Source organism: Papio anubis, chromosome 3 (genome assembly GCF_008728515.1).
Source record: "Papio anubis isolate 15944 chromosome 3, Panubis1.0, whole genome shotgun sequence".
Taxonomy (NCBI): Eukaryota; Metazoa; Chordata; class Mammalia; order Primates; family Cercopithecidae; genus Papio; species Papio anubis.
Window position 1 is genome coordinate 94,260,994 of NC_044978.1, and position 24,989 is coordinate 94,285,982.

General features: G+C 35.7%; 1 protein-coding gene across 2 annotated transcripts in view; it reads right to left on the reverse strand.

The window, feature by feature from the left end:
- The window catches only part of CORIN (corin, serine peptidase), a 279,582-nt gene that overhangs the window by 153,447 nt on the left and 101,146 nt on the right, over positions 1-24,989 (reverse strand). For both annotated transcript variants that reach the window (XM_021938640.2, XM_021938639.2), the window contains exon 5: positions 5,624-5,805. In XM_021938640.2, the coding sequence (XP_021794332.2) occupies positions 5,624-5,805 (182 nt within the window). The remainder of the gene's footprint in view (positions 1-5,623; positions 5,806-24,989) is intronic.

The following is a 24,989-nucleotide window of genomic DNA, read 5'->3' on the forward strand; positions in this document are numbered from 1 at the left end:
GAGTTGAATTCTTATTCATATTATTCATATTATTTAAAATGTCCAACTTTCAACAAAAAAATTACAAGATGTCCAAAGAGACTGGAACATATGCCCATATACAGGGAGAAAGAACAGTCAACAAAAACTGTTCCTGAGGAAGCTCAGATATTGAATTTACTGGACAGACTTTTAAATCAGTTATTTCAACACATTCAAAGAACTAAGTAACACATTTCTAGAGAACTAAAGGGAAGTATAAGAGTAATGGCTCAAAAAATACAAAATATTAATAAAGATATACAGATTATTTTTTAAAAAAAGTTATGCAGTAAAATATATAATAACTGAAATTAAAAATTTACTAGAAAGACTTAACAGCAGACTTGATCAGGCAGAAGAGAAAATCCATAAACTTTAAGATAAGTAAACTGAGATTATCTAGTCTAAGGAACAGAGAGAAAAAAACAAAGAAAAATTAAAATTTTGAAAACCCTAGGAGATAAGCAACTCATCAGATAAAATGGAGCTTCAGAAAGGTTAACATCTGACTTCTCATGCAAACTCAGGAGTCCAAAAGGAAGTGGGATAACATATTCAAAGTGCTGAAAATAAAATAAAGGAGTGTCAAAATTTTTTTGTCAAAAATTCTATATACAGCAAAATATCCTTTCAAAATGAAAGACAAATTAAGATATCCCCAGATAAACAAAAGTGGAGAGAATTTTCTATCAACAGAACCACCCTGTAAGAAGTACTAAAGGAAGTCCTTTGGGATAAAATAAAAGGACAGTATACAGTAACTTGAATCCATAGGAAGAAATAAAAAGTATTAGTAGAGGTAATTAAATAGGTAAAAGTAAGACAAAAGAAATGTATTTTTTCTATAAATCTTTTATTATCCTAACTGATTTTTAAAAACAACTGCATAAATCAATAATTTATAATCATAATCAATAAACTTATGTTGAGATTGTATTATAAAAAGATGTAATTTCTATGACAATAATAGTACAAAGAAGGAAGAAGAAACAAAGCTATACAGAGGTAAAGTCTAGATATTGTTGAAATTCGGTTGGGATTCATCTGAACTAAACTGTTATAACTTAAGACGTTAATTTTAAGTTCCAGAGCAAGCAATAAGAATAACTAAAAAAAAAAATAGCCAAGCAACAAGAAATTTAAAATGGTACACCCCAATATTTCTGACACAAAAAAGTCAGTAATGAAGGATCAAGAAATACAAAAGTCATAGAGAAAGCAAATTTCAAAATGGCATGTGCAAATACTTACTTATCATGATTACATTAAGTGTAAATGAATTAAACACTACAATCAAAAGGCAGAGATTTGTCTCATAGATAAAAATATATGATTAAATTATATATTGTGTGTAAAAGACATACTTTATATTCAGAGACACAAATAGATTGTAAGTTTAAAAATGGAAAATTTTAGGTGCATATGTGTTACATATATTCTCTATTGTTGGGTGGAGTATACTACAGATGTCTATTAGATCTCATTGGTTTATTGTGCTTTATAAGTCTTATATTTCCCTTTTAATCTTTTGCCTAGCTCTACTCATTATTGACAGTGGAATATTATGGTTGAATTGTCTATTTTTCCTTCAGTTCTGTCAGATTTAAGTATTTCTGGCGCTGTGTTATGTTTTCCTGACGAATTGACCCTTTATCATTAAAAAAATCCCTCCTCTTTTCTGGTAACAATTTTGTTTTAAAGTCTATTTGATCAAATATTAGTATAGCCATTCCAGCTCTTTTAGCAAAGACTGAATGGTATATTTACATATGTAATCTTTATCAAAATTATAGTTGATTTTTTTCAGAAATTGACAAGTTAATCCTAAAATGTATACAGAAATGCAAGGTACCCAGGATAGCTAAAGTAATCCTTAAAAAGTTAAAGTACACACACTTCGTAATTTCAAAATGTATTGCAAACTGTAGTAATCAAGAAAGATAGATAGATCAATAAAATAGAATTGAAAGTCCAGAAATAAACCCATACATCTATGGCCAATTGTTTTTTAACAAGGGGCACCAAGTCCATTCAGGGGGAAAGAATAGCTCTTCAGCAATACATACTAGGACAACTGAATTTCCATATGCAAATGAAAGAGGTTGAACTCCTACTTCACAACATACAGAAAAGTTAATTTAAAATGGATCAATGACTTAAATATAAGAGCTAAATATATTAAAATCTTAAAAGAAAACAAAGGAATAAATAATTAGTCACCTTGTATTAGCCAATTTTAAAAATACATACACTAGAAGCATATGCAACAAAAGACAAGACAGATAAAGTGGACTTCCTCAAAGTCAAAAACTGTTGTTAAAATGAAAACAGCTCCTGAAGAATGTAGGAAGATATTTGAAGATTATATATCTTAAAAGGCACACTTGTATCCAGAATATATGAAGAACTCTGGCAATTCAACAATTTAAAGAGGCAACCTAATTTTAAAATGAGCAAAGTATTTGAATAGATATTTCTCAATATAAGACATACAAATGGTTAACACTAACAAGCACATGACATGTTGCTCAACATAATTAGTCATTAGCAAATGCAAATCAAAACGACAATGGGATACCACTTCACATCAACTAGGACAGCTATAAACAAAAAAGACAGGTGTGGTGAAAATGTGGAAACACTGGAGCCCCCATACATTGTTTGTAGGAATGGCATTTCCTCAAAATGTTAAACATAGAGTTAATACTAGTCACAGCAATTCTACTCCTAGGTATATAGCCAAGAGAATTAAAACTGTAAGTTCACACAAAAACACAAAATCTTATACACAAATATTACACAGATAGCATTACTCATAAGAGTCCAAAAGTGAAAACTGTCCAAATATTCCTCAATTAACGTATGGATTTTTAATGTGGTATATTCCTACAATGGAGTATCAATTGACAATAAAAATGAATGAAGTACTAATACTACATGCTTCAGCATATATGAACCCTGAAAATATTTTGCTATGTGAAAGAAGTCAGTCACAAGAGTTCCATACTGTATGATTTCATTCATATTAAATGTCCAAAATAGTCATATTTATAGAAACAAAGTTAATCAGTGTTTACCAGGGGCTGAGGAGAGGGATGGCAACTTACTGCTAATGCGTGTAGGTTTCTTTCTAGGGTGATGAAACACTCTGAAATTATTATAGATGATTACGATGGTTGTACAATTCTGTGTGTATACTAAACCACTTAATTATATACTTCAAACAGATGAATTTTATAGTATGTGAATGATCTCAATAAAGCTGGCATTTCTAAAAGGTAACTAGCATAATATGAAAAACAATACATCATCTTAATAGATATAGAAAAAAATAATAAAATTCAAAACCCATTTAGGATTTTTAAAAAAGTGTTAGCAAACTACAAATAGAAAGAGCTTCCTTAATCTGACCAAGAGTATCCTAAAATCCCTTCACCAAACATCATAATTAAAGGCGAAATATTGAAAACCTTCTCTCTGACATAGAAGAAACAGAAAGCACAGTGACTGAAAAGAAGGAAATACATTGTCATTATTTTAGATGACATGATTGTGTACTTAGAAAATTCAAATGGATTTACAGACAAACTATAAAAATTGTTGAGTGATATATCAAATTTCTTGGATACATAAAAACAGAAAATAAAGGAAAATTTTTAAAAACATATAATTTACAATAACATCAAAAACACCAGAGACCACAAATAAATCTAAGGGAAGATGTGCAAGATCTCTATGGTTAAACCTGTAACACGTAATTGAGAGAAATTTTCAAATGCCTCACTGAAAATACTTACTTAAATATTACCATAGTATATCATTGTTATGGTTGGATAACTCACTTGTAAAGAAATTTTTCTGAATTTGATCTATAAATTTAATGCAGTCCCAATTTAAAAACAAAACAAAAACAAAAACAGCATTTGTGGAAATTACACGGTGATTTTAAAATTTATATTAAATGCAAAGGGCCTAAAATAGTCAATCTTTAAGAAGAACAAAGATAGAGGACATATAATATTCAATATAAAGATGCTATAAAACTATAGTAATCCAGATAGTGTGGTATTGTCTTAATTCTATTCTGTCAATTAGAGGGTTCAAAAATAGATATACATGTAATTACTCACTTGATTGATAGCAGCAGTGATATTACAGAGCAGAGGGAAAAATTGTCTGCTAAATAATTAAATGGCAGTGGGTCAATTGAATATACACACAGAAAAAAATTAATTCCTATCTTTTACCTTTCACCATGCACAAAAATTAATTCCAGAATTATAGTAGATGTAAAACTGAATGCCAAAACAATAAAGATTCTGGAAGAAACGTAGGAGAAAAACTTCTATGTTTGGGGGTAAGCAAGCATTTCTTAAGACACAGGAAAAAAAGACACAAAAGAAAAGATTGATAATATGGACCCATTAAAATTAAGACCTTCTATTCCATCATAGATGCTAATAAGACTAGAAAGGCAAGCCATAGGGCATGAGATCTTTGCAATACATATATCCAACAGATGACTTGCATCCAGAATTCATACAAAACTATAAATTTAGGGCAAAAAGACAGACCATCAAAAAACAGGCAAAATATTTGGACAGGTATTTCACAATACTCCCATCAAAATTGTTAAAATGAAAAAGACTGACAATGCTAAGAATTGGGAAGGATTTGGAGCAACTACAACTTTCGTAAGGAGCTAGTAAAAGCATAAATTCGTACAACTACTTTAGAAAACTTTTTTGTTGAATAAATATAACCATATTCAATTAAAGACATGCACAAGATGCTGGGAATGGTGGCTCATGCCTGTAATCCCAACACTTTGGGAGGCTGAGGTGGGTGGATCACGAGGTAAGGATTTCAAGACCAGCCTGGCCAACATGGCAAAACCGTGCCTCTACTAAAAATACAAAAAGTACCCAGATGTGATGCCATGTGCCTATAATCCCAGCTACTTGGGAGGCTGAGGCAGGAGAATTGCTTGAACCCAAAAGGCAGAAGTTGCAGTGAGTTGAGATCATGCCACTGTACTCCAGCCTAGGTGGCAGAGCAAGTCTCTGTCTCCAGAAAAAAAAAAGAAAAAAAAAAAAAAAAGACACGCACAGGAATTGTAATAGCATCACTGTAATAGCTGAAAATTGGATACCACTCAAATGTCCATCAACAGTGGAATGGAAAAATATATTTTGTTTCAATCGTATATTAGAATGTTATATAACAATGAGAATGAATGAACCACAATATGAAGATGTAATTAATTTCTTGAACATAATGCTGAGCAAATGAAGACAGGTTTTAAAAAGTTACATATTGTATGATTTGCATTTATATGAAGTTCAGAAGTAAGCAAATCTAAGGTGATAGAAGTAAGGATAGAGGTTTCTTTTGGAAGAGTGAGATATGACAGGCAGGGGGCTTGAAGGTATTTCTGGGGATATTGTTAATATTCTATTCCTTGATCTGGGTTCTGGTTACATGGATCTTGTTACTTGGTTAAAATTTATCAAACTGTACACTTATTATTTCTATCCATTCCTGTATAAATGGCATACTTAAATAAAATCTTCTAAAAATGAAACGAAACACAGACACCTACGTTGCTTTCCATTTTCCTGCTGAGGCGAGAAGCAAATTCTGCTGACGTCGCTGCTTTCAGTATGGTTTCTAAACTGGGAGCATTTGAGGAAATCCGGCCAGGAGTAATTCACCACGCCCAGGACTGATTCACAGCCTTCTTTGGCAGCCTCACAGAAGGACCTACAGGGCAGAAGTCCATGACTAAAAAAAAAAAAAAAAAAAAAAAAAAGAGAGAAAGGTGAAAATTAATGTCTTTACAGAAGATGTTTTGAAATAATAGTGAAATTAAAGTTAGCCCCTGTGTTGTGATATTATCTTAATTTATACTTACTATAGTCAGCAACTTAAATTTTTACATTCAGTCCTATGACAGTGATTTTAGCCACTCTATTGTCTTGATTCTACAAGAAATAGCTAGATCTACACCATCTATTTCTTGTAGGAGCATTCATCAATAATTTGTTTAATATTTACTGGGCTAAAATATACAGTTGTCAGCCTAAAAGAGCTCTATTTAACATCAAAAGGGAAAAATTAACATGGAAACGAAGGCCCTCAAATTGCAAAGGCAGAAGTAGTTCAAAAATATGTTATTCTTGTACTTTTATCTTCCCTTTGAGAAATTCAAGCATCTCTGAGTAGCAGCAGAGAGTAAGCTGTTCCATTATTAACTTCCCCAGGCTCCCTAGAAAAGGAACATCATACAGACGAGTGGCAACTTGGACCTTGTACAGTTATTTATCTTTTCAGATTTCTAGTTTGTCATATGCAAAATAAAAAAAAATGCTAACAATTATCTGTTAATAGTATGAGTAATGATGCCCCTGGAGCTTATCTTTATTCATTTGACATGCCATCAAACAGTCCTAGATCCACAGCTCTGTGGATGGAGATAGGATACTAACAAAGTCAAGGCCACGGACTTGTTTCCTTGCAGACCCAGGTAATTGTTTCTACTTTACAGCTAAAGGCTGCATCTCTCACCCTGGCTGGTCAATTGCTAAAGGTATTTCAAATAGTTTTAAGGAAACTGGGAAAGAAAATACCCGGTTCAGTTAAACCAAAGCATACACTTCACAAATGTAGGGCCAATAAGATATCACAGAATCACACAATATTAGATATGTAACAAACCCTAAACAAACCGTATTCAAATCCTTCATATGAGATAGTTCCAGGGAGATTCTAGGACGGATTTGAGGTCAAACAGCTCCCACTGGCAGAAGCAGGAATAGAATCCTGGTGTTTCAAGTTTCAGGACACATTCTACCTACTCTCCCTGTCTCTTCTCTTGTAAGGACCTAATAGCTGGGCTTCCAAAACTCCTTGATCAAACAAGCACATTTACAATACCCCATTCATACTTCTACAGATTACAAAAATATAAGGGGATATGCCACCCATTGAGATCAAATGAAACTAATAGGGTCTGTAAAATAATGTTAAGGGAGAGATCTTTGTACTAAAAACGGAAAAAGGGAACTCAGCATTCAGATAAAAATATTTTACCTTCCTCTCAGAAAGTCACCTTAAAACTGAATATCTTTTAGAATACTGATCTTCATATAATTGTCTACATACATTAATATGTAACCAAATTCAATAGTGAAGATGTTGAAGAAGAGGTTTTGTATTTGAAAGATTTAGCTTTAGCATATAAAATATGAATTCGTTCAGGCAAGTTTATTGGTATAAAGAAGACACCTGAAATATATTAGATATTTCTAGGACTAAGAAAGGATCACTTAAATAACACTGTTTTTCAATATTTCCTGCCTGTCCTGAATCTTATCTCAGAGAAGCTAGCAAATATATTTTCTTAAATAAAATTAAGATACACAGTTAAGGAATGTGGAGAACATAAAATTACTACATGCAGTTACTTACGTTCGCCAGGCACTGCTCTTAGTGCCACACATGCATCACCTCACTGATTTATCAGAACAGGATGAGTAATAGGTGTTATTACTCATCCCCAATATACAAATAAGGAAACTGAAGCACAGAAAAATAAGACATTTGTCCAAGTTCACTGAGGGAATGAGGGTCAGAGCCGGGATTACAGCTCAGGAAGATTGACCCAGGACCTATTCTATTTACTACTGTAGTACAAGTAAGTCCTAATTTCATGAATGCATGTCTTGCAAGCACAACGCAAATCTTTTTTTTTTTTTTTTTTAAATGGAGCCTGGCTTTGTTGCCCTGGCTGGACTGTAGTGACGCCATAGGCTCACTGCAAGCTCTGCCTCCTGATTTCAAGCAATTCTCCTGCCTCAGCTTCCCGAGTAGCTGGGATTACAGGAATGCGCCACCTCGCCCGGCTAATTTTGTATTTTTAGTAGAGACGGGCTTTCAACATGTTGGCCAGCCTGGTCTCAAACTCCTGACCTCAGGTGATCTGCCCACCTTAGCCTCCCAAAGTGCTGAGATTACAGGCATGAGCCACCGCACCCAGCCGAGAGTGCAAATCTTGATATGCACTTTGTGAGTGGCACCATCACATACATTATGGGTGAGATCTCCATTCTACAAAAGCCTACAAATGTGCATTGAATCAGTATTTGTCAGGGGCTAAGGAACATAAGAAAAGGGTAAATACATTTCTGCTTTCTTCACTAGGTGTGAGCCAGCCCACAGTAAAGCTATAAAACAAGCTAGGCTTGTCGTTGGTGTTCCTTCTTTGCCTCCTAGTTCTTGACCAAGGTCCCAGGGTCCCAATGCAATTGTGATCACCCCGATGCCAGCACTCCACCTAGATGGCCACCTCTACCAGAGTGCTTGAAACATATTATTCCCTATCCTTAATCAAAACAGCACTCCCAATTACAGCTAATCTCAATTAGGCTTTCAAATAAGAAAATAGATGAAAAAAAAAAAAACACAGAATAATGCATAATAATAAATGAATATTTAACCCTCCCAGAGATTTTTGCATCATTAAAAGAAGACTGCTTACTGGAGTAATGGAATCTCTAACTGATGAAACTCCAGATACCATTTAAAGGGGAAAAAAACATTCAACATTTTTTGCAGATGAGAAAGATGTCTGCAAACTGAATAACACTCTGGAGCCCAATTCTCCCAAGTGGTTCCTGGACATTTCCTCATTTCTGAACTGACTTATTTTATTTTATTATTTTTTTAATCATTCTACATCTTTTCTTAGAATCTTCTAGGGTAACAAAAATGAAGTTTCATGCAGGAGGCCAGCAGACTTTCCAAGTTCTAAAGTTAAGTCTTTAATTCAGAAATGGAATCATTGTCATTGACTCTTCTGGTGGTCATTTTCTACAGGAAAGCCTCAGTCTATCACTTTGCAACTTTCACATGGCCACTCCTCCACTGCTGAATCTTGGGCCAATAGCTCACTCATGCTAAAATTCAGTTTCCTCATTTGAAAAATGAGGATTTTGGAAGAGCTGGAGTTTGGATCATTTTTCATAGTCCTTTTACTGCTAACATTCTGTAAGTCAAAATTCATTCTTTAAGGCAATGTTTCTCAGAGGAGCACTGGTAATCCCACCAGCTTTGCTAAATTTCAAAAGGTAACAGGCATTTTTCTCAAGATTTGTTCTGGGAATATATAGAGACATTAAAATACCATTAGGCCTTCCATTCTAAAAATAGGGCCTAAGAAAAATGTCTACAGTGTTTCCAAATAGTTCTCTTAAGAGATGTAACCAACTGAGACCCATAAGCTTTAAACTGCTGGACCAGGATATGTGTGAAATAGTGATGGGGTATTAATAACTAGCAACACTTTCAAACAGTGAGCAAAATGAGGAGTCATTTGTTCTTGCATTGCATAAAATTCAACTGCCTATGGAAGGGTGAAGCATTTTGCTTTTCATCACATAGAACAGTGTGGTGAGATAGGCCACACTATGTGTCCATATCCAAGCAACAAACAGATTGATGACTTTAAAACAGTGCTCTGCACAGGGAAGGAGTCCACTTTAGCTATCTAAAAACTATTTTAGAAAGGATGCTTATTTTAAATTGATGTCTGAAGTGCATTTGGTGTTGTGCAAAAGTATCTAGTACATTTCAACTAAAGTTAAAGCAGAAAGCTCTTATATCTCCTCTATAATTATTTGTTCAAACATTTGATAACTGTATAAATAATAATACTATATAGTGCTAGTGAAGTTTTTATGGTGTTTTCACTAGGAAGGGTGTTGTAAAATTATTTATCTACCAAAAACTGTACAGTTTATCTATAAAAATATTAGAGAATTTATCTTCAAATAATTTTGTTATAGTATGTATACAAATTAGTATATATATTTTATCTGCAAAAAACAAGTTCTGATAAGGACATAAAGTTTAAATTATGAAATAAGTCAGCCACAAGGCAGGCTTATATGGTTAATGGGTTTTCAAGTTTTATAAATCACTTTTCTCTTAACTTTTTATTTTGAACTACTGTTAGACTTACAGAAAAGTTATAAAAAAAGTAGAGAAATTTTCCATATATCCTTCATCCAGACTCCCCTAAGGTAAACATCTTACATAACTATAGTATAATTATTAGAACCAGGAAATTAGCGTTGATACAATACCTTTAACTAAACTAAAGACCCTATTTGAATTTTGCCAGGATCTCCATTTAGGATCCTACATTGCATTTAATTGTCACTTTTTACTTTTGGCAAATAAACTAATCTTTAAATACATTAGGATAACTCAGAATTTAAAACTCTTTTTTCATGAGGGAGAAAAAAAAAAACAAAACAGAATCTTTGTGACAGGTGGACTTTAAGATGGCCCCAATGATCTCTGCTTCCTGGTATTCATGCCCTGTTTAATCCCCTCCTCTGGCATGTAGGTTGCCTGAGTGATTTGCTCCCAATCAACGGAAGGTAATGGAATGTCAATTTCATCATTAGTCTACATAAGATTATGACTTCTGTCTTGCTAACAGACTCTTTCCCTTACTGGCTTTGATGAAGCAACATGTCATATTGAGGAGACCCACATGGCAAGGACCTGAAGGTTGACTCTGGCTAATAGACAGCTAGGAACTAAGACCCCCCAACCAAAGCCTTTAAGGAACTGAAGTTCTCCCAAGAATCACATGAGCTAAGTTCTTCCAAGAATCACATGAGCTTGGAAGTTGATCCTTCCCAAGTCAAGCCTTCAGATAAGACCCCAACCCTGCCAATATCTTTATTTCACCTATATGACAGACCCTAAAGCAGAGGACCTGGCTGGGCCACTCCCAGATTTCTGACCAACAGCAACTGTGTAATAATGTAAGTGTATTGCTTTCAGCTGATAGGTTTACGGCAGTTTGCAATATATAACTAACACACTTTTCTTGACATATCACATTGTCAAAGGCATGCTACTGAGTTTGATGTCCTATTCACTGACAAGACTCACACAATAATCTTTTTAAAAATACACTCCTAAATTTGTCTTTGTTATGCTGAGCTGTTCAGTGAAAAATACTCACAAAATCAGTCACAAGCAGCTCCCAGAGTTGCAGACCTTACTTAGTCGTGAAGAGAATGTTAATGCTGGAAGGATCTTCCAAGATAATCTACTCCCATTTTCCCCTTTTGCATTATGAGGAAATTGAAGCCTAAACAGATTTCATAGCCAAATACTGTGACTCCATCCCAGTGCTCCCAAATATCTTGCCTATCTGACCTCCTTGCACAATCCATGAGCAACAGATAACACAGGAACATAAATCAACAAATGACAACACTACTGGAAAACCCAAATAATAATAGATGGCTTGTTCTCTCTATGATAAGCGAACAGCATTGGCTTCCTATGTCAGCATATTCTGTGACCTCAAGAGACCATATAAGAGGTTAGGCTTAGTGGGGTATGAGAGAAGCAGGAAAGAGGCTTCTTTGGTTTCTACTTCACTAAATGTGGGGATGGAAAGCTGTGCAAGGGAATTTTTACGTGTCATTGTCTCCCATCAGAAGATAAGTAATGGAAGCAGTTGGGGTATTTTTTGGTCACATTGGTCTGACTCTAAAATCCAGGAGTGTGTCATTGTTTTTCTTCATTTGTAAGAGTCATGATCTTACCAGGAAAGAGGTGAGCCACTAAAGCAGGTTCACCGCAGAATGTTTAATGAAAGGGCTCTGATCTCCTACAGAAGGAAAAGGTACAGGCAGGGTTTAGATAAACCAACATGGGGTAGTACAGTAGGCTGCTGCAGGGAGCTGTTAGCACCCTAGGTTTAAGAGACAAGGGGAAAGAGAATTTTCTGGAACTTGGAGATAGTTGTATGGGGAAGGCTGCTTGATAAGGGTTGTGGCCTCTTCCAGTGAGTGGGCTGCAGTCAACCCATGTAACCTGGCAGAAAGATAACCAGGGGATCACTACCCAAACTGCCTATCCTCCCACACTCTGATCTCACGCTGGTGGCTTCCATTGGTTGAATCCAACAGGAAACTAGAAAGTAGCCACTGTTAAAGCGGCCTCTCCTGGAAAGAGTTAGGATGGAAGAGAGTGGAAAGTAGATATGGAGAAGTAAATAAGAAACAGCCAGCACAAAGCTGCATGCCTTGCACCTAGTGAAAGCTCAGCAAATACTTGTCAAGGGATGAAACACAGTGGCGTGTGAGCAGATAAACTATGATTAGCTTGACATCTGGTAGGAGTGTTTACACCACAAGAATCAGCAGATTCTATAAATAATGGTTTTGTTGTTGGTTTGTTTTTTTCTTTCTCAAGGATCCAATTTACCAGCACACCACTGAATAAAGTCTAAATCATGTTATCTGCTACAGAAGGAAAGTTGTTTTCATTTCCACTCAAAAGAAAATTACTGCCATGAACTTCTTGAATCAACATAAGAAATGATCTCAATATTAACTCCTTCTCCACTACTTCTACCACTCCTCCTTCATATACATTATTTTGTCGGGGAGTATAGCTCAGGGGTAGAGCATTTGACTGCATATGCATTATTTTTTTGGTGGTAATACCATCTATCTAAGTCTCCAAGTCCAAAAGCCTTTGCCTTCCAGTCAACTTAGCCATTCATATGCAAATAATCACTAAATACTGCCAATATTACTTCCTAAAAATCCTTCCAATCCATTTTCCCTTCTCTCCCATTTTATTTTCTAGAAAAATTAAGCCAGCTGTACTCTCTCTAATATACGATAGATCTGGCTGTCACTCCACCTGAATTGCCTTTTTCCCCCACCTTGTTTACATGGTAAATTTTTCTTCTTCCTCCAAAATTAATTTCAGCAGTTACCTCCTCCCTGCTAGTAGCCTTCCCTAATAATGCCAGATAAAATGAATTCCTCCCCTTTCTCTGTGTTAGCTCCACGCCTTGTAAACTGATCACATTTTACAGCAATTTAATTGTGTTTATGTCTGGTCCTCTATTATGCTGAGTCCCTTGAAGACAGTAGTATGTTTTATTCATTTCCATAACCCAGCATGTAGCAGTGTGCCTGGCACATTATAGGCACCAATAAGTGTTTGCTAAAGGAATAAATTGATAATTTTCCAGGTATCTTTGTTGAATAAACTGATACCAGGAGCTGAGATAGAGCTAGTTCCTAGTAAGACCCTCTATCCCTCCCTTACATCAGCGCCCCCCCCCGCCACTAATACTCCTTACCTTGGCAACAGTAACTGCTTGCAGTACTGATCCCATCATGACCTCTTTTCCCACTTCAATCAATTACGACATGATGCTCAGTATATCTGGCTCTCCCTCACCTCCCAGACTTCCAGATCCTCATGGATCAAATGTAAGTTTGCAGTAAGTTTTCCTGAGCAACATTGCCTAAAATTGCACCTCTTATCACCATACTCCCACCCTCCCAAAGCTCTCCATTCCCCTGCTTTGCTATTTTCATTGCACTTATCACTATCTGCTAAATGAATATTTATTATCTGTCTATTTATTTGCTTACCGCCTATCTCTCACCGACATGACATAAGCTCCGTGAAGCCAAGGATATTTGTTTATTTCATCTGCAGCTCTATCCCTGCTGTGCACAGTCAGCACTCCATAATTATCTGTTGAATAAGTAAATGAATCACATGCAGAGGTGATTCCTGTCTGAGATAAAGCTGTCAGTAGCGAATTTGGGAGGGGAACTTAACTCCCAACTTAATGGGGTATACAAAAGCTCACAGTACCTGCCCACGAGGTCCCCTCCACTTCAGGTCAGCAGGTTCTACATGCACTATTCAACCTTTAAATAATGCCCATGTAATAGTTAAATGTCAGTAAAAGTGTTATAAATGAAAAGCCTACACAGACTGAGGGCCTTGTTTGTTATGTCAATAGTAGTGTGTCACTCTTAAAATAGAGAAACTTAGAAAATACTAACAGATAAACACAGTTTGAATTAAGATGGGCATGAATAATGTAAAAATGACACAGCCACTCTGAAAGAGAATATAAAATTCCATTCTCTTTTAACCAACACATTCCTGATTCTCATTAATATCTGGCATACTTACCAGGGCCCAGGGGATGAGAGATTAACAGATCACAGAAGAAATGTGCAATTGTTTAATTATTTTGCAGCTGTTTTGATTTTTTTTACACATTATAAAATGGTGCCATAAATATGGATATTCAAATGAATTGAATAACAAGTATTATTTATAGATTCTAATCAGAGCCACATAATTATCAGGTGAACCCACCCCCAACATTTCAACGTAGGTTCTTTCTATTTTCCCTAAGAGTCAGCTGGTCTAAGAAATAAAGAGAAAGAGTACAAAGAGAGGAATTTTACAGCTGGGCCTCCAGGGGTGACATCACATATCTGTAGGTCCGTGATGTCCCCCTGAGCTGCAAAACCAGCAGGTTTTTATTAAGGACTTTAAAAGGGGAGGGGGTGTACAAACAGGGAGTAGGTCACAAAGATCACATGCTTTAAAGGGCAATAAAGATCACAAGGCAAAGGGCAAAGCAAAGATCACAAGGCAAAGGGCAAAATTAGAATTACTGATGAGGGTCTATGTTCAGCTGTGCACATACTGTCTTGATAGGCATCTTAAACAACAGGAAACAGGTTTCGAGAGCAGAAAACTGGTCTGACCTCAATTTTACCAGGACGGGATCTTTTCCCCACCCTAAAAAGCCTGAGGGTACTGCAGGAGACCAGGGCGTATTTCAGTCCTTATCCCAACCACATAAGACACTCCCAGAACGGCCATTTATAGACCTCCCCCCAGGAATGCATTCCTTCCCCAGGGTATTAATTATTCATATTCCTTGCTGGGAAAAGAATTCAGCGATATCTCTCCTATTTGCACATCCATTTATAGGCTCTCTGCAAGAAGAAAAATATGACTCTATTCTGCCTGACCCTACAGGCAGTCAGACATTATGGTTATCTTCCCTTGTTCCCTGAAAATCGCACTTTTTCAAAGTGCACTGATTTCATATTATTCAAACACATGTTTTACAATCAATTTTTACAATAGTGGTCCTGAGGTGATGTACATTCTCAGCTTAAGAAGATAACAGGATTAAGAGATTAAAGTAAAATAGGCATAAGAAATTATGAGAGTATTATTTGGGAACTGATAAATGTCAATGATATCTTCACAATTTATGTTTCTCTGCCACAGCTCCAGCTGGTCCCTCCATTCGGGGTCCCTGACTTCCCCCAACACATAATACCAATGAATTATTGAGAAGAAAGGTACTGCACAGAGCTTGATGAAATGTGTGTGCTTGTGACACTGTCAGTAACATGACAAGGCATTTTTAGATATATTTTATCTGTCATGGCCTGATTCTCTAGCTTTACATCTTTGTAAAATGAAAGTAATCAGAATTATATGACAGTATCTTACCTATGCTTTGAGCCATTTTGGCTCATAAAATGAAACCTCATCTATCACTTCATATTTTATATATAATGCCAAAAAAGCAACTAAGTCACCAGTGATGTATGATGTTGAAAAGGGAACTTTGCTACAACCAGCCACCTAAACAGCCAGGTTGCCAGAACTCATGTACCTGACTGCTGTTTCCAAGTTAGCAGATAAATTCAGGAAAGTAAGCAGCAGATGACTTTCAGAATATTTCTTTGGTAACAGCAACAATGCTCATTCTTTTTGCTTGACTACTGATCTATATACATTTTTAAAAACTATAAATATGAAAATATTTAATTCCTTAATGTTTCCATTTATTCCCAAATGTGAAACAATTTGAGATATATGTAACTTAACACCTAGAGCCTGAAATTCTATTTTCTACCATGAACTGTTTAAGCAAAGACCAATCCACCTAAGACACAGAGGGGTCAAGCAGATGACCTAGCTCCTTCCCAGGGTGATACCCTTTAAATAATTGTTTAATATTTATTTGGGTGAGAAACTGAGATTCACACTGAAGAGAAACAGGACTTTAGGTAGCAGGGTCCCAATTTGCAAACTCAACTTAGTAAACCAGAAGTCCTGCAGTTAACTTGGCCCATTCTTTCTGAAGGCAGTTAGGTGGCCAGTTGTTGCTACTGGATATGATCCATCATATGTCAACACCATGCCCCCCAAAACCTTCAAGAAGATTCTCTGATTAGTATTTCAAAGCAAACATAAGAGTGTTTTTGAGAAAACCTATGCCAAATTTAATTTTCTTCATCTTGTTTCATGAGTTTTTAGAGTTCCTTATTCATCAGTGCCTTGGGTCACTGTAAATGGACCTGCCTCTCAACCCAATGAAAAACCAATTAACCTTAGGATGCTGGATTCCTTACCCTAGGGTCTCCAGTAAGTTCTCATCAGTTGGTTTAAATACCTCCAGTAGTAGCAAACTCACCATTTCCTGAGATGACAATTCTATATTTACACAAGGTTATTATCCATAAAATTCTTCCTTTAGCTAAGTAGGAATTTACTCCTCAATGACTTTCAATTACTAGTTCTATTAATATGTTTGCCCTGTGGAAGAACACAGAAAAAGTATGCTCCGCCTTCCATCTCATGGCCCAGAAACATTTGAGAATGGTCATGGTACGCCCTCAGAGGTTCACACTCCCAGTTCCCTCAAGGATTCTTCACATGAACAGATTCTCAATCGCTATGCTCGTCAGTATCCTCTAGACATTTTATTGTTGTTTTCTTTCTGTTCTTTATATAAACTTTAATGCTAAAATTTTCAATTAGAAAGTCTTTTTAACTGAGTACATATGAGTTAATATTAAGAAGAAACACAGAGCCGCCAAGCCAGTCTTCAGGCACAATCTAGTGATTCCTTATCCATTAGGTCCAGGATTTTAACAGTGATGGAGAAGTGAGAGTTAATGTAACATCTTTTAGCTGGTTATTCTGCCAACCAGATCATCAGTGTTGCCTGATTTTAAAAAGAGAAGCTCAGGAGCTTCAGAAAGAAGCTAAATTATCTCTGGAAATATTATCCAAGTCACCTTAAAGTTTCAATTCCTTTAAAATATATACAAAATTTGATTTATGCAAAAATTTTAGGAACATATAAATTATACAAAAAGTGTAGTACAAATACAGTCAACATATTTTGAACTCTCATTAACCTAGACATTTAGGAGGATTCCCTGATTGAAGAGTTCATTTATTCCTTTACTTAAATATTTAATGAGCACCTGCTATGTGCTGGGCAGTGTTCTGAACAATGGGTATACAATGGTGTGCAAAGTCAACAAGTTCTCTGCCACTGTGGAGCTTATAAAGTAAGAAAGGCAATAAACATGCAAAAGGGGATATAACTGTGCCATGGTGAAAGATAACAGGCCCTATTGAATATGATCAGAGATTTCTCTGCAGAGATGTCTTCTGAAAAGAGGGCTTAGTGTGAGGAGAAAGACGCTACCAGGTAAAAGGAACATTATACGCAAAGGAAGCTAGAAAGAGGTTGGCATCTTTGAGAGGTAGAAAGGAAGGTCACTGCAACTGGAGCCAGGTCTATGACACTAGAGAAGCAAAAAGGGCTTCAGAAACTATGGTAGGGACTTAAAACTGGCAATGGACAGAGCTATGCTTTGAATCAAATGTAATCTGCCCCCAAACTTTCAAGCGCATTCTCTGCAGTTGCCAGATGAAATTCTTTAATCTTCAGTGAACACACATAATATAAAATTTGGGTAACAGTATGGTGTTTTTCAAGAAGCTCATTTGAGGAAACTCATTTGGTTCTCACTGAAAACCTACAAGGATTAAGTACACTAAAGAAAACTATAGTATACTATGGAAAACTGAGTACACGATGGAAAACATGTAGTTCCCATGCTTCAGGTGAAATTTTTAATCTCAGTCATGTTGCTATGTAAATTTTTTATATAATTGCTCTAGATATTAAGAATATTTGTTTAGGACCTAGTGGCCAATCAGTATGTCAGAGGGAAAAATAAATAACTGACACATCAAATTCTTAAAGTTAAAATCTCATTTCAGGAGCATGGAATATATCTGCAATGTATTGGAACATAAAAGCAAGCTGGAGACAATCTGCTGGGTCTCCTCCATTTCAATTAGCCTGTTTTGCAGTACATGGTATGCACATTTATTAAAAGCAGACACAGTCTAAAGGAGAAACTGTCAAAGCTCATTGTTATAACATACACTATAGTTGATGAGAATGTGAGGTCTCAAAGGAATCAGGTTAAAAATTATAACATTTACATATACCATTATAATACTTTTAAATTAAGTTTTAAATAGTATTAAGTAGGTATTGTCTCTAGGATGAAACACAAGCAAATCTTCATTATTTGGTTAGTAGAGGAAATTAGTATGATGAATGATCCAAAATAATGAAATATAAAAGAAAACTATATTTGACATTAGAATTATTGTTATAATACATTTTACTTCTCTGAACTCACTTTGCTTATTAAATTTAGCTTGCAGATCCCACACATAGACTAAGTGACAGCAAGAAGCATTGGTCTGAAAGTGCAATTATAAAATTAAATATAATAATAAATGCAGAGCCAGGAGTGGTGGCTCACAGCTGTAATCCCACCACTTTGGGAGGCTGAGGCGGGTGGATCACTTGAGGTCAGGAATTCGAGACAAGCCTGGACATTGTGGTGAAACCTCATCTCTACTAAAAATACAAAAATTAGCCAGGCACGGTGGTGGGTGCCTGTAATTCCAGCTACTCAGGAGGCTGAGGCAGGGAGAATTGCTTGAACCTAGGAGGTGGAGGTTGCAGTGAGCCAAGATCGCACTACTACACACCAGCCTTAGCAAGAGAGCGAGACTCTGCCTCAAAAAATGATAATAATAAATGCAATAATAAAAAATAAAATAAGTCCCCAAAGGATACTTGAAAATTAATATAATAATGGATATCATTTTCCATTAAAATAGAAAGTAAAAAATTACCGTATTAGCACACTTATCAGGTCAGGGGAAAAGCAAATTGTACCTAAAAGTGCCCTGAAAATTGTAAGTAGCTTAAGTAAAAATTTACAATATTCAAGTAGAGATTGAATTACAATCAGGATAATGATCGAAATGAATTTAGAGACTCCTGGAAGCTGAATGAACTTTATTTTATTATCTTATTTATGTGTATACAAGAGCCTATAGAGAAATTAAAGCAAAGAGATGTAAGTGAAATTATGAAAAATTAAGCAGAAATGGAACTGACATCTAGCTCCAGAAGCCCTATGTAGTCTACCTAGTTTTGTTTTAATCCATATGGCATTCTACATTCTTTGCAATCTTTCAATACTTAGAATACTTACCATATGTTAGCAATACTTATTTTATTAATAATTAATATTAATAAATAAGTAACTGATAATTAATATTATAATTAATAAGTAATACTTAGAATATGTCAGGAATGCTCATTCATTAATAATTAATGAATATTAATAAATTAATATTTTCATAGTAATTAATCCCTTATAATTAGTTAATAATTATTAATGAATAACCTTCATATTTCACTAGTACTACCTGTCCTTTTCAATCCAGTATTTTATAACTGTTGATGACGTTTCTTCGTAAGAGCCAGGCACTGTTCCAAGCATGTTTTATTACTTAATCCTCATACTAACTTTGTAAAGTAAATACCACTACTATATCCATATCACATAAAAGGGGGCTGCTGCATTTGCCTTCAGAGCTTGCTTTCTCAACCACTACTGTGTGTTGAATGCTGGTCTCCCAAAAATATGTTCATGTCCTAACTCCTGGAACCTGTGACTATTATCTTATTTGGAAAAAAGGTCTTTGTGGATGTAATAAGAATCTTGAGATGAAGATGTCATCTTGGATTGTATGGGTGGCCACTAAATTCAATGACAAGTGTCTATATGAGAGACAAAAGAGGAGAAGACACAGACATACAGAGGAGAACACCATGTGAAGGCGAAGACAAAGGCAAGAGCGATTTGGCCATAAGTCAAAGAATATCTGAAACCACCAGAAGCTGGCAAAGGAAGGAAATGAATTCTTTCTGGAGCCCCAGAAGAAGGGGATGGCCTTGCCAGACTTTGGAATTCAAGTCTCCAAAGCTGGAAGAGAATAAATGTCTGTGTTTAAGCCACCCAGATTTTGTAGTCATTTGCTATGGCAGCCCTAGGATACGCTCACAACCACCGTATTATACTACTGCAGTCTAGGAACATAAAGGGCCTCTTCACTACCACCCCATATCTTCATTCATGGGAAAAGCCTAACAGCTCTTCTCTCTCTTCATACTGTGAAAACACCTGCAACTGATAGTTTACAACAAAACATTTTCCTGAATGCCACTGGGTAACAGTTCTTTAGTTACTTCTGCGATTCAGAATCTACTGTTTTTATCCTACCTCAACACTATAGCAATGCAGGCTTTTTCCATTTAAAATAATAAATGCTTTTTCCCTATTTTGGGAATATTTTATACATTAATTAAATCAGTACAAATAACATGGAATTTATTTGCACTTCAAAATGCAATTCAAAGGGGACATTACAACTGATGCCACAGAAATACAAAGGACCATGAAGACTAGTATGACAATTATATGCCAATGAATTAGATAACCTAGAAGAAATGAGTAGACTCTTTGACATGTACAACCCACCAAGATTAAATTATGAAGAAGCAGAAAATATTAACAGACTAATAAGGAGTATGGAGATTGAATTAGTAATAAAAGTCTCCCATCAAAGAAAAGCCCAGGACCTGATGGCTTCACTGCTAAATTCTATGAAACATTTAAAGAAGAGCTAATACCAACTCTTCTTAAACTCTTCCAAAAAATTGAATAGGAGAGAATGCTTCCAAACTCATTATTCTGACACCAAAACCAGATAAAAGCAAGACAAAAACAAACAAACAAAAAACAAACAAACAAAAAACTGCAGGCCAATATCCCTAATGAACATTGATGCAAAAATCCTCAGCAAAATATTATCAAACAAAGCTCAAACGCACATTAAAAAGATCATTCACCATGATCAAATGGGATTCATCACAGGTATGAAAGGGTGGCCCAACATAACCAAATCAATAAACATAATACATCACATTAACAGAATGAAGGACAAAAACATATGATCACCTCAACAGATGCAGGAAAAGCATTTGACAAAATTCAACATTTATTCATGATAAAAATACTCAACAAATTAGGTTTAGAAGGAAAGTACCTCAACGTAATAAAGCTGTTAACATCATACTCAATAGACAAAATTTAAAAGTTTTCCTGTAAGATCTGAAATAAGACAAGGATACCCACTCTCATTACTTTTATACAACATAGCACTAGAAATCCTGGTCAGAGCAATTAGGAAAGAGAAGGAAATAAAAGCCATCCAAACCGGAGAGAAAGAAGTTAACTTGTCCCTGTTTGCAGAAAACACTGACCTTACATATATAGAAAACCTTAAAGAAAGCCCTAAAGACTACACATGCACACACACACACACACACACACAAATCTGTTAGATCTATAAACAAATACAGTAAAGTAGCCGAATACAAAAATAAATGAAAAAATCAGTAGTACTATACACACACAGAAAACTGAAAAAAATATATATGTATGTATTATATATATAATATATGTATGTATTATATAATATATACATATATAATATATGTATGTATGTATTATATATATAATATATACATATATAATATATATATATTTGAGACAGTCTCACTCTGTCATCCAGGCTGAAGTGCAGTGGTGCAATCTCAGCTCACTGCAAGCTCCGCCTCCCAGGTTCATGCCATTCTCCTGCCTCAGCCTCCCAAGTAGCTGGGACTACAGGCACGTGCCACCGTGCCTGGCTAATTTTTTGTATTTTTAGTAGAGACGGGGTTTCACCGTGTTTGCCAGATGGTCTCAATCTCCTCACCTCATGATCTGCCCACCTTGGTCTCCCAAAGTGCTGGAATTACAGGCGTGAGCCACCACACCCAGCTTGAAAAATGTATTTTAAAAACCCAATCCTGCTTACAATAGCTACGAAAAACACTTTAGAATAAACAAGGAAGTGAAAGATCTCTACACTTATAACTATAAACATTGAAAAATACTGAAGAAGACACAAATGAGTGGAAAGATATGGATGTTCATGGTTGGAAGAATTCATATTGTTAATATGTCCATACTACCCAAGTGATCTAGAGTCAATGCAATTCCTATGAAAATACCAATGACATTTTTCACATAAACAGAAAATACAATCTCCAAATTTGCATGGAACCACAAAAGACAAAATAGCCAAAACAAGCTTGATCAAAAAAATAAAGCTAGAGGCATCACACTACCTAACTTCAAAATATACTACAAAACATAGTGATATGGTTTGGCTGTGTCCCCACTTAAATCTCATCTTGAATTGTAGTTTCCATAATCCCCATTTGTCATAGGAAGCATCCAGTGGAAGGTAATTGAATCATGGGGGCAGTTACCCCCATGTTGCTGTTCTTGTGATAGTGAGTGAGTTCTCATGAAATCTGATGGTTTTATAAGGGGTTTTTCCCCGTTTTGCTCGGAACTTCTCCTCCTGCCATCATGTGAAGAAGGATGTGTTTGCTTCCCCTTCTACCATTATGTTTCCTGAGGCCTTCCCAGACATGCAGAACTGTGAGTCAATTAAACCTCCTTCATTTATAAATTACCCAGTCTCGTGCAGTCCTTTATAGCAGTGTGAGACTGGAATAATACACATAGTAACTGAAACAGTATGGTATCGGTATAAAAACAGTCGAATAGACCAATGGAATGGAATTGAGATCCAATAAATAAATCCATGCCTTTACAGCAAGCTAGTTTTTGACAAACATGCCAAGAACACACAATTGAGAAAGGACAGTCATTTCATGCAATGGAGAAGAGACAGTCAATAAATGGCATTGGGGAAACTGCCTATCAACATGCAGAAGAATGAAATTAGACTCTTATTGCATAGGATATGCAAAAATGAACTCAAAATGGGTTAAAGACTTAAATGTAAGGGCCCAAACTATGAAACTACTAAAAGAAAACATAGGGGGAACCTATAGCCTGGTTAATGATTTTTGGGAAATGATCCCAAAAGATCAAGCATCAAAAGCAAAAGTAGACAAATGAGATGTCATCAAACTAAAACTTCTGCACAGCAAAGGAAATAACAGAGTGAAGAGACAACCTATGGAATGGGAGAAAATATTTGCAAGCTATACATCTGATAAAGGGTTAATATCCAAAATACATAAGGAACTCAAACACCTCAGTAGCAAGAAAACAAACCACCTGATGATAAAATGGGCAAAAAAAAAAAAAACCTGAATAGACATTCCTCAAAAGAAGACATATAAATGGCCAATAGGTATACGAAAAAGTGTTAAACATCACTAATTATTAGGGCAATGCAAATCAAAACCTCAAATCCCACCACTGCTTGATCAAATAAGTTTATGTAATATTCAAAATCTTTTGTTGTCATTTCAACAACGTTCACAGCATCTACACCAGGAATAGATTTAATCTCAAGAAATCACTTTCTTTGTTCATCCATAAAAAGCTACTCATCCATTCAAGTTTGATCATGAGCTTGTAGCAATTCAGTAACATCTTCAGGCTCCACTTTTAATTATAGTTCTCTTGCTATTTTCACAACCTCTGCAGTTATTTTCTCCACTAAAGTCTTGAATCCCTCAAAGTCATCCATGAGTGTTAGAATCAAGTTCTTCCAAATTCCTGTTAATGTTAATGTTTTCACCTCCTGTCATGCATCACAAGCATTTTTAACAGAATCTAGAATGGTAAATTATTCCCTAAAGGTTTTCAATTTTCTTTGCCCAGATCCATTAGAGAAATCACAATCTATCTGTGGCAGCTGCAGCCTTATGAAATGTATTTCTTAAATAATAAGACTTGAAAGTCAAAATTATTCCTTGATTGATGGGCTGCAGAAGAGATATTTTGTTAACAGGCAAGAAAATAACATTCATTTCCTCATACATCTCCATAGAGCTCTTGGGTGACCAGGTGCATTGTCAGTGAGTAGTAATATTTTAAAAGAAATTTGTATTTTTCTGAGCAGTAGGTGTCAAAAGTGGGCTTCAAAATAATCAGAAAGCAGTTTCCCTATTGCCCTTTATTGACTGTCTTTTCTCCATTGCATGAAATGACTGTCCTTTCTCCATTGAGTGTTCTTGGCACCTTTGTCAAAAACCAGTTTGCTGTAAAGACATGGATTTATTTATTGGACCTCGATTCCATTCCATTGGTCTATCAGTAAACAGGTGTGCTGTCATCCAGGCTTTTCTGTTACACTTATAGAGTATGAATAGAGTAGATTTAGCATACTTGTTAATGGCCTTAGGATTCTGGGAACGGCAAAAGATCATTGGCTTCAACTTACAGTCACCAGCTGAATTAGACCTTAACAAGAGAGTCAGTCCCTCTTTGAAGTTTTAAAGCCAGGCACTGACTTCTCTAGCTAGCAAAGTCCTAGATGGCATCTTCTTCCAGTAGAAAGCTGTTTTGCCTAAACTGAAAATCTGTTGTTTAGTGTAGCCATCTTTATCAATGATCTTAGCTAAATCTTCTAGATGACTTGCTGCAGCTTCTAAATGAACACTTGTTACATCATCTTGCACATTTATGTCATGGTGATGGTTTCTTTCCTTAAATCTCATGAACCAATCTCTGCTAGCATCAAACTTTTCTTCTCCAGCTTCCTCACCTCTTCCAGACTTCACAAAATTAAAGAGTTACGATCTTGCTCTAGATTAGGCTTCGGCTTAAGAGAATGTTGTGGCTGTTTTGATCTTCCATCCACACCACAAAAACTTTCTCCATATCAGCAATAAGGCTGTTTTGCCTTCTTATCATTTGTGTGTTCACGGGTGTAGCACTGTTTGTTGCCTACAAGAACTTTTGCTTTGCATTCACAATTGGCTAACCATTGGGTGCAAGAGGCCTAGCTTTCAGCATATCTTGGTTTTC